Source organism: Haplochromis burtoni, unplaced genomic scaffold (assembly GCF_018398535.1).
Source record: "Haplochromis burtoni strain Fernald_Lab_line unplaced genomic scaffold, NCSU_Asbu1 Contig_601, whole genome shotgun sequence".
NCBI lineage: Eukaryota > Metazoa > Chordata > Actinopteri > Cichliformes > Cichlidae > Haplochromis > Haplochromis burtoni.
The window spans coordinates 251,591-262,802 of record NW_024582962.1 but is presented as its reverse complement, the minus strand read 5'-3'; the positions used below and the strand labels follow the sequence as shown (position 1 = coordinate 262,802).

Here is an 11,212-nt window from a genome sequence, read left to right as displayed (position 1 = left end):
TTTCACACAGGCACTTTTATTAACATACAGCGTAGATGTACAAGAAAAATTACTCAGAAATTAATTCTGAGCATTTACTGGATTACAATTACTTTTTTCAAGTAACAAGTAGAGTAAGGGATTACTGTTGCAAAAACGGTAATTAGAATACTTTTACTTTCCCGTAAGCACACTGCGTTACTAAAACCATGATTTCTTTTTTGCGAGTGTGACGTTCGTGACAACAGCTGTGTGCAGATCAACAATGGATAATATATTGAGTGCGGAGAGAGTACGAGCATGTAGCGTTTAAAGCGTGGAAGTACTGACCTTACTTTGAGTTTGATTCCATAAAAAGTGACAAAAACATTAGCGTCTGCTGTTCACTGTGTGGGAAGAAAACTTCTTTTTACAGCGAAAAAAACCCCCTAAACTTCCGAGCAAGCACCGAGTGCGCTACGACGTAATGGGAAATTCAGAGAAACTCGCGGATTCTTCCACTGACCAATGCGGCAGACCTGCACCAGGGTAAACCTCCGCCTAACCCACTCCTGCTATACAGGAGAAAATAGAGCAACAGGACCGCTGAGTCTTTGATTTTATTTATTTTCAGCTGTGTTTTACTTGCATCTATTTGAAAGACTGAGTGTAAACACAAATATTTTATTTTATGTGCTGGAATGTGCAGAAAATGGGTTTAAATGTTCAACAAATTTCTTCCAGTCAGAGAATGGTGCATATAATAAAAATTTTGCTTGGTGCATAAAGTTAAAAGATTAAAAAACGTTTTATCAGTTTTAAAAGTTTTAAAAAGAGACTTCCATTTGGTTACATTTTGTATGATGGGTTATGCAGAAAAGTAGAATTGGGCTGAAAGATCTATCACTTCTATCAATCGTGTTTTTAAAAAGTAACTAAGTAATTAATTACTTTTGAAAATAAGTAATCAGTAAAGTAACGGGATTACTTTCGGGGAAGTAATCAGTAATTAGTTACTGATTACTTTTTTCAAGTAACTTGACCAACACTGGTCCTTATACACACACATTACGGTAATATTACGTTGAAGCAGAGTACGTATAACTCTGCGAGGCTCCTCTGTAATGCTCCAACAATCCATCAAGCAGTTTCGTAGCTTACCAAAGTCGTACCAAAACATTTTTGAAAGGTTTCTGAGCGCCGTGTGCCACATACAATTGGTTTGCGGTCAGTAAGCACAACCAGAATTCATACATAAGGCGCACTGTCGATTTTTGAGAAAATGAAAGGATTTTAGCCCGGTCAGCTCATTAATGCGTTGACACCGTCCAGCCCCATGCATGGGGCGATCCGCGGTAACTCGTTAAGAGATTTGCCCTGTTAATGCAGTTATGTCGTTTACCGACCAGCTCTTCTTTGATAGCTGCCGTGTCCATCTTGTCATTGCCTGCAGGTGAAGCGATGGGGGAGGGGGAGTTGTGTTCAGTGAAGGAGAGGCGAGGCCGATTAACGTTGCGTAGAGACAAAAGTGGACGAAAGAGAGGCAAACTTGCGGCTCCACAAGTATAGTTCAAATGTAACATAGACTATATCGATATAAACAATATTGTCACATCTCATATCTCATATAAAAATATATCGATATATTTAAAAATTCCATATATTGCCCAGTCCTACTGTCGGAGCTGGGGCTCGAACCGGAAACCTTCCAATTACAAGACGAACTGCCAACTCTTGAGCCACGATCTCCCCACACACTGTGACAGAGATTTCAATCCTGAGCTCACGATAAATCCACCAATAGAAACATCTGCAAATGTATTCAGTCTGAGCACTGAATACATTTTATATATAACACAGTAGTAGGCTTACAAAACAGTAAGCGCTTACTGTTTTGTTTTTTTAACTTTTTATTCAGAATTTTCATTCTGACAGGAGTATGGCAAAAAACAAATAAACAAAAAAACAGCAAAATTAAAAGAGGAACAAAATGTTCCAATCATCACACAAAAAGAGAGATAAGCAAAATTAAGTGACAGAATTGTCAAGCCTTTGCTTATATTTATGCCATTTAGTCCAACGTTGTTGAAAGAGATGACCTTTTAGTCGTAGAAGGAAAGTCAGTCTCTCCATAAGATGCATTTCCTCTATAATCTCTAGCACTAACTCAGGGAGGGTCTGTCTTAAGCCAATTCCTTGTTATGGCCTTTTTAGATGCGATCAACTGGATTTTAAAAATATATCTGTCATTTTTTAGAATGAAATCTCTGGGTAGCAAGCCCAGTAATAAGATTCTGGGATCCTTAGGGATGGCATAGGACATGATGTTATCTGTTAACTTGGATATACTGTCCCAAAAGGAAGTCAATTGTGTACATGTCCAAAAAATATGAGAGTGATTGACGTTCGGGTGGCCACACTGTCTCCAACATTGTTGCCGGTGCCCTTGAAGTAATATGTGGAGAAATAAAGAATCTAAAAGTTTTCCACCTGAATTCCCTCCAGGAGCTAGTTGATGTTTGTTGTGTGGTACACATTTAGAGCCAATCACCCTCTGACAATCCAATTTTCAACTCTGCTTCCCATTTTGACTTCATATATAGTGTGTTGTTGCCATATTGTTTTTGTAGCCCTTTCTAGTGTTTAGACACTGTTTTGGTGGGCAGACATTTGTAGGCATTTGTAAAGACTTTGACAAGATCAATTTCTGGGGAGGAGGGGCCCTTTATTTCTGTATTGGAAAAAAATGACGAACCTGCAGATATCGCAACAGATCCGTATTTTCCAGATTGAATTCTGTTTTCAATTTTTTTAAATGATTTAAAGGTGCCTGCTTCTACAAACAGACACAGAGCAGTTAAACCTTTTCCAATACAACCCAAGAATGTTGGATCTAACCTTCCAGGTGGGAACTTCTGTAAGTAGGAAGGCCATGACAAAATGTTAATATTGCTCCCCAGATTGTATTTGTTAATAACTTCATGCCAAATTAAAAGAGTGTTTTCCACTATATGGTTATCTAAGTTACTTATCCTTGATTTTTCTACCAACTGTGTTTGGGGAGGAGACATGCTAAACTCAATTTGTTTCCATTGGGTCCCCACTGCCGGGGAACATCAACAAACAATGTTGCTTGCCAAGTAATAAGTTGGGGAGGGCCAGTCCGCCATGATCTCTATCAATTTGAAGGGTTTTAAATTGTATCCTTGGTCCAGCTCCTGCGCATATAAAGTGTGATATTAACTTGTCTCAGGATTTGAATTGAACATCTGGGATTTTAATGGGAAGAGCCATAAAGAGATATAAGAATCTGGACAACAGATTCATCTTCACGATCTCTATTCTTGTACTAAAGTCCGGAGTCAGTGAAGACCAGCGAGTTGTGTCCTCCTGAATTGAGTTCAGCAGATTATCAAAGTTCAGGACTTGTGTTTTAGTAATATTTAATTTATAACCAGACAGGGCCCCAAACTCTTTCAGAGTTGACATGAGCTCAGGGGGTGACATATCAGGATTCAGGCTCAATAAACAAAGCGAAGAGCGAGGGGCTGAGCATCCTTGCCGGGTGCCTCTATTCAATTGAAAACTAGAGGATAGATGTCCATTGATCTTTAACCTGGCCACTGGGCTACTGTATAATGATTGTATACATTTAATGATCTTGTTGAATCCTAGACACTCTAGTACCTTATAAAGAAAGGGCCAGCTGACCAGGTCAAAAGCTTTTTCTGCGTCTAGGCTTACTAGTGCCATATTCAGTTTCTGATTCTTTGCTTCTTCTATAATATGAAGCGTTCTTCTGATACTGTCATGTGTTTGAAGCCCTTTTATGAAGCCTATCTGATCTTCGTGTATTAAATCCAGCAAATGGACTTCTAGTCTAGAAATTATTGACGTAAATAATTTATAGTCTACATTCAAAATAGAAATGGGGCGGTAAGATTCACAGTATTCTTTATCTTTACCCTCTTTAGGTAGGACAGATATTACTGCCTCACGCCAGGATGGAGATATTTTAGCATTGTCGAGGGTCAAGTTAAAGGATTCGAGTAAAGTAGGGGCAAGTTCCTCTTTAAAGCAAATAAGTGCCCTGGTAGTGATGGATTTCCAAATGAGTGGTACAAAATATTTAAAGTTACTGATTGCAGTATCTAATTGTTCTCTAGTTATGTGTGCATAAAGCTTCATTCTGTAATAATCCAAGAGAGGGAAGAGCTAAAGAGGATAAATATTTCTGCTATTGGAGCTAGACACGAATATAACGATTGGTAGTAGTCATTAAAAATTGTGTGAATTTCTACCAGATCATAAATCAAGTTAGCGTTAGAGGGGTCCCTGATCCGAAGGACAGCATGCTTTTGTTCCTGCTTCCGGAGCCGCCTAGCTAGAATTTGTTGCTTTCGGGGATGATTCGTAAAGGGATTGCTTGCAGAATCTTAATCTCTTTTCCAATTTGTCTTGCACTAACACTTTTATCTTGTTTTTAGTTACTCTAATTTGGTTGACCAAGCTTTGATCTTTGCCGTTTTGTTGTAGTTTGATTTCTACGTTTCTCAGATCTTTTTCGAGATCATCATATGCTGCCCTTTTACCGTATTTTCACGACCATAAGGCGCACTGTGCTAAAAGGCGCAGTCTCAGTTATGTGTGCCCTTACTGTATTTAACACACACATAAGGCGCACTGGACCATAGGGCGCATACAAGTACCGTATGCGTATTTAAAAATAAAGCGGGAGCAAACCTGAGTTCGGTACCTTACTCACATTTCTATTGCCGGTAATCGTCATCATCAACAACACACAAGCATACAAGTGTGCGTATTTAAAAATAAAGCAGGAGCAAAACAAAGTTTGGTACTCACATTTTTATCATCAAACCCATCGAAGTCCTCATCCTCTGTGTCTGAATTGAACAGCTGCGCTAAATCTCCATCAAACATGCCAGGTTCACTGTCTTCACCGTCAGAGTCACTTTCCGTGCCGTGCGGCTCCTCGGAAACGATGCCGGCTTTTGCGAAAGCTCGAACAACAGTGCCAGCAGACATGTTAGCCCAAGCATCTACAATCCATTGGCAAATTGTGGCGTAACTCGCCCGGCGCTGCCTTCCACTCTTAGTGAAACTGTGGTCTCCACCGGTCATCCATCGCTCCCAGGCCGCTCGCAGCCTTACTTTGAACGGGCGGTTCACACCGATGTCCAGCGGTTGGAGTTCCTTTGTCAGGCCTCCCGGAATGACAGCAAGCTCACAGTTCATTTGTTTCACTTGTTTTTTCACATCGGCTGTGAGATGGGCACGCATAGAGTCACAGATCAACAGCGATGGTGATGCGTGGAAAAAACCACCTGGTCTCCTTACATACACCTCCCTCAGCCACTCTTTCATCATTTCCTCATCCATCCAGCCCTTTTCATTTGCCTTAATGATGATTCCTGCTGGAAACTTCTCTTTAGGCAAAGTCTTTCTCTTAAAAATCACCATAGGCGGCAGTTTCTGTCCATTAGCATGGCAGCCAAGCACAACAGTGAAAGAAGACTTTTCGTGCCCCGTTGTGCGTATCGCTACCGTGCTGGTCCCCTTCTTCTCCACAGTGTGACTCACCGGGATGTCGAAAGTGAGCGGCACCTCGTCCATGTTTGTGATGTGGCTGGGCTGGATGTGTTTTTGTCGCCGATGTGTTTGCTGCAGTAGGAGCGGAAGATGGCCAGCTTTTCCTTATAATCCGCTGGAAGTTGCTGCGCTACCGTAGTCCTGGTCCTGATGGAAAAATGGCACCGTTTCATAAAAAGTGAAAGTGAAACTGCTTTTAGCCGAATGGTGACCGTCGAAACGCTTCTCCCGCTCGCTCTTTGCTCGATGATCCACCGCTCGAGTCTTTCCTCCAACTCGAGCCACCTCGCCTTATGTCCGCGGAAACTCAGCTGCGTTTTCTTGACCTGCCGGAGCTTGTTTTCCAGCTTCCTCCATTTGCGAACCATCGATTCGTTAATCTTAAATTCTCTCGCCGCTGCTCGATTTCCATGTTCCTCCGCGTAGCTGATGGCCTTCAGTTTAAACTGTGCTTCGTAAGCGTGTCTCTTTGCCATTTTCAGGGTTGTTAAAACAACGATGTCCTGCATAATGCACATACCTGTTCTTTTATACAGGTATGTGCGATTGTCCCGGTATATACGATCAACGCCCACACTTCACCCTTTAACGTTCTCATGGTGTTCTCTACTACGTCCTCCTTACAACACATAGGGCGCACCGCGCTATAGGGCGCGCCGCACTTTTTGAAGAAAATCTAAGACTTTTAAGTGCGCCTTATGGTCGTGAAAATACGGTACTTTTTTTTTTTTTTTTTTTTAGATGAGCCACCCTTGAAATCAGTCTACCCCTCTCACTGCCTTAACCGTGTCCCACACCAAAATCGCCTTAACCTGACCATCGTTATTATCTCCTGTGCAACTGGTTATTTCCCCCTTTAACTCCTTTATAGCAGACTCTTTATTGAGGATACCTAAGTTCCATATTGTAGATTTGGCAAAACTTGATAATTGAACAGATAAATAAATCATATTATGATCTGATAAATCTGAAGTACCGATCGACCACTCCTTTCCTCTATGTCAGTCAACAACGTTCATTAGGAAGAAATCAAGTCTGGAATGAACTTGGTGCGAGAATGAGCAGTGGGTGTAATCCCTGTTTTTAGGATGGAGGGCTCTTCAAACATCGAACAGACCAGTTTCTTTCATCAAGATATTAAGATCCTTTGAACTATGTTTTTTGTCTCTTACAACTTGTCATATCCAGGGAGACGTTAAGAATTGTATTCCAGTCTCCACCACAGAATAAAATCCCTTCGCCCACTCTAATTAAAGCATCAAAAAAAATGACTTAAATAATTTTCTATCACATTCGAGAGGAATATACACATTAGCTAGTGTGATAACAATATTATTAACTCTCCCTTTGATAGATATCTGCCCACCTTGTCACCAACCTCATCAAGGAAATCAAAGTTTAATAGATTAGAAATAAGAGTTGTTACTCCTCTTTGTCTGCTATTGCTACAGGTGCTATAAAAAAAGTGGAATATCTGGGAAATTAAAATTTAGCGTGTTCCTTTTTTTGACAAATGTGTCTCTTTTAGAAAAGCCACGTGTGAGCCATCCTTTCTTCAATTTCTCCAGAACCCTTTTTTTCCTTTTAAGTGGATTGCCCAAACCATTAACATTCAGGGAGGCTATTTTAAAACTATCCAACATTGAACAAGACAGTAAAAATAAGTGAAACTGGAACAGTGGCCCCCGAAACCATAGCAAAACAGATATAGGGGAAACAATGAAGAACTGACTTCTAGAGGAGACTCTTGCTCCCCAACTAAGACCCCGTTGGTGGGTCGGGGGGAAGCCTCTCAAAGTGAGAGGGCCTGGAAAGGAAAGTAACTGTCTATAGACATAAACACCACCATCCTAAAAGTCCCAACGTATAAGAACGTAAACGGAGAACCAACTCTCCCACCTGGCTGGTGAATGAAGTGAGGCCAAAAGGGAGCGGAAAGGAGCTTCCTCATTAAAACTAAACCACTGGATCTCTTTGGAAACCCTGTAGCTTATCCTTTGCTCTCATTGCCGTGGCTAGGCCGTTGCCTTTTGCTGATTGCCAGCCCAGAAGCTCTCGAAGTTGCGACACTGCATTCGGCTGATCTTCCTCCTCTGAAACCAAATGTTTTTCTCTTTGAGCAGCTTCTTTATGGCTGTATTCTTGGCGTTTTTTTGACAATTTCACATGGATAATCATGGTCGAAATAGATGAAGCTGGCACCTACTTTGATTTTTTTTTTTTTTTTTTTTTTCCATGCTCTCAGGACCATGTTGTTAAATATTCCTGAAAGTTGATGACAGGGTTGTCATCAAGGTGCCCCCGGTAGGGGTTTACTTGCCAGCGAGCGATGTGCGCGTTAAATTTTCATGTCAAAATCCTCCGGTATTTGCAGGTGGGTCCATGAATTATGGAACCGGGTTCTTTTCTCCCCCCTCCAACAAACCGAATAGACGAATATTGTTTCTCTGTGACCTTGATTCCAGATCAGTAATCTTTTGCTGAAGACTTTTCCACTCCTCCAGACTCGTGCACATGGCCATGGTCACCTCTTCAGCCCAGCTCTCCAGCTGGGTGATCCTGGACTCCGCCTCATCCACCCGCTCTGATAGGCACTGTATGTCCCAGGCAATGTTATCCAGCTTGCATTAATTTCATGGCTCAGTTTGCCCATATTTTGTCTGCTGTCCTCTCGAATCACCGCTTTTGGCTTTACTATAGCTTTGAGTATCTCCGAGTCTTTGCTAGCGGCTGCGTTGCTGCTAGCATTAGCTTGGTCCGGCTGAGAGTTAGCTTTAGCGGTCGAAGCGCTTCTATCTTGTTGTTTCGGCATATTCTCCCACTCCCTTAAGGCATTTTAGGGGTTATAACCCTTTCGATGTTGAGTGAGTAGAAAACAATCCAAGATAACGAGATTAGAAGGAATAACTAAAGGTAAGGTGGGAGAGCAACTCCTCAACGTGACCGGTTACTCCATTGGCTGAAGCAGAAGTCCCTAGGCTTACTGTTTTTCAAGAACAGAAAAGCCAGAGTTTTTTGTCAGGGTCCAAGCATGTTTCAGAAAACCAGCTGAAGAGATGCTTTGGTTGTCTTTGTTCTTATGTGTTGTTTACCTCACTTTGTTTGTTGTTGTCAGATCTCTCTGGTGCGGATGCCATACGCCTGTAAGCTTCTGTTCCAGGAGTTGATGTCAATGAGCATTGCTCCTCGTATGATGACATCATAAAGTAATCAACCGGATGCAGAGAACATTGTGACGTCACAAGAAAGTGAAAGTCGAAGTTTAGTTGTTGTTTTTTTTAGTTTTTTTTGTCTTGCTTTTTGTAAAAGTCAATAAATCAGTTCCTGATCATGTGATGATCTGTGTTTTGTTCTTCATGTGACTATCCTGACGGGTTATGACTTTAAGGTACAACTGGTGAGTCTCCAGTATTGATCAGAGATGTTTTTGAGTCAGGTGATCGATTTAAAAACTCAGATGATCAAGTTAACTGAATCCTCTCTCACTCTGAGCACGCTCACGTTACAGGCATTTGAAGGGTCATGTTACCTGCATATAAGAATATTAATATATACACTACCAGTTAAGTTTTGGAACACCCAGTTTTTCCAGTTATTTGTTGCAATTCAAATTGTGTAAGTCCAGTGAACAGCTTGAAATGGTACAAAGGTAAGTGGTGAACTGCCAAAGGTTAAAAACGGTAAGGTTACCCAAAACTGGAAAAACACGTACATGTCAGAATTATATAAAAAGACCTTTTTCAGGGAACACAACATGAGTTAACAATTTAACCTCCTAAGACCCAAAGTCTTCCATGGCACGCATTTTTAATTTCTCTTTGATATTTGGGCATATTGGGACCTGATGAATGTAAAAACCATTTTTAACCTGATTTTTGTTTCTAAGAAAAATGAGATCCACATATGAGGATATTCGTTTAACACATTCTGCTGATATCCCAGCTGCACATGAGACTTACCACACCAACGGTGCGAAAATAACACTGCAACCCGTCACACCCTGCTTAGCGACACTGCAATCGTGGCACGCACTGCAAACAATTCGGGTCTCAGCGCAGCTGGGAATCAGTGCTATGCATGATCTGCGATCTGGGAGATAAAGGGAAGTGGCACAAACAATTAAACAAAAAACAAAAAGGGAGGTTAGTCCGCCCTTACACAACTCACTCTCAATCAATACCCGCCTTTACGGCTGGACAACTAACCAAAACAAAATTACAAATCAATCAAAAGAACAAAGAAAGGACAGCAGAGACTATCGAGATTATCGATTAAAATATTACCCAATAAAATATCAGTTTTATGAAACCATTCAAAACAAACACTCAATATACCTACAATATTGATCAGTTTCCCTGCGCGCCATCAATCTAGGGCTTGATCAATTCTTCTATTAAAATTCGTGGTCGCACTAAAAAAGTCCAACGACACATTTAAAAATAGGCACATACAATAGCAAATGATCCAAACAAAAATGGCAAAAGTCTCTTACCGACAGTATACCCACTCGCACTCGAGTGAATTAATTGCCTCTGTTTTTTTCCACAGAAGAGCGCTGACTTCACCCCACAAACCCACTACCTTTTCACAGCTCTTCAGCCAATCACCTGGTAGAGAGCAACAAACTGCCAGGTGACACTTGTTACAAGTATAATATCCTCCTAAGTGGATATTTGGCCCTTGTAGAGCGAAATTGAGTGTTTTGGTCTAAATACCCAAAATGTGATGTCGCCAGGTCCTAGGAGGTTAAAGCTGTTCTGCAGTATTGGAGATTGATCAGCCTTGAAAGTTGGTGCTAATAATTCCTACAGGTGTTCTAACTGTTCTGGATTACGTCCCCCTCTGTCTGCATGAAGCAGTGTTGGAGCACACTGTGGTACCATACCCTCATGGGCATCAGCTGAACAGTACTGTACTGTAGTGTGTTGATACAAACATGGCGAGAATAACAGTGGAAAAGAGACAGACCATCATAACACATAAATGTCGGTCTGTCCGACAGAGAAACTGCAAACAAAGTCAAGGTGTCAGTGAGTCCAGTTTCCTTTAGCATCCAAAGGCTCAGAAACAAACTGACAGGAAGAGGTCTGCAGACCCAAAGACACGACTGAATCAGGCTACGTCCACACAGCTTAATAGTGGTCGTAGTGAGCAAGTCTCAGTTTCAGGTGTGAAGAGAAGGCTTTGAGCTGCAGGTTTGACAGGACGAGCTGCAGCAAGAAAGCCAGACGTCAGAATAAGACAAAGGCTGTGTCCCAATTCAGGGTCTGCATGCTTGAAGTACGCATTTTAAGTGCAGTTACATCACCGCCACGCGACGTGGCTTCAAATGCATATGTGTACTTCAAATGCATACTCCAAATGCGCCGTCGATTTCCCCAAATATCAAGCGTGGTCCAGTGCACGCTTCATGGTCCCATATATCCCACAATTCATAGTGCGGCGGTGGATGTGGAGAATTTTGCCGCAAAATACGGCAGAACGGAGCGGCCGAAGAGGGGTTTTTTTCCCCCAAACTTTATTGAAATTATAAAGCGAAAAGTTAGTCATTCCAGTTCAGTTTGTACAGCAGACATACAAGGCAAATAAGAGTAACAATATACAGTACAATGAAATAAGAAGGATAAATAAATAAAGGAAAAAA

General features: G+C 41.5%; 1 protein-coding gene across 1 annotated transcript in view; it reads left to right on the top strand.

The window, feature by feature from the left end:
- The window catches only part of polr2b (RNA polymerase II subunit B), a 42,772-nt gene extending 33,868 nt beyond the window's left edge, over window positions 1-8,904 (top strand). Inside the window, 1 exon segment of the mRNA XM_042214691.1 lies at window positions 8,684-8,904. Coding sequence (XP_042070625.1) covers window positions 8,684-8,773 — 90 coding nt within the window. The 3' untranslated portion in view covers window positions 8,774-8,904.
- Window positions 8,905-11,212: the final 2,308 nt, after the last annotated feature.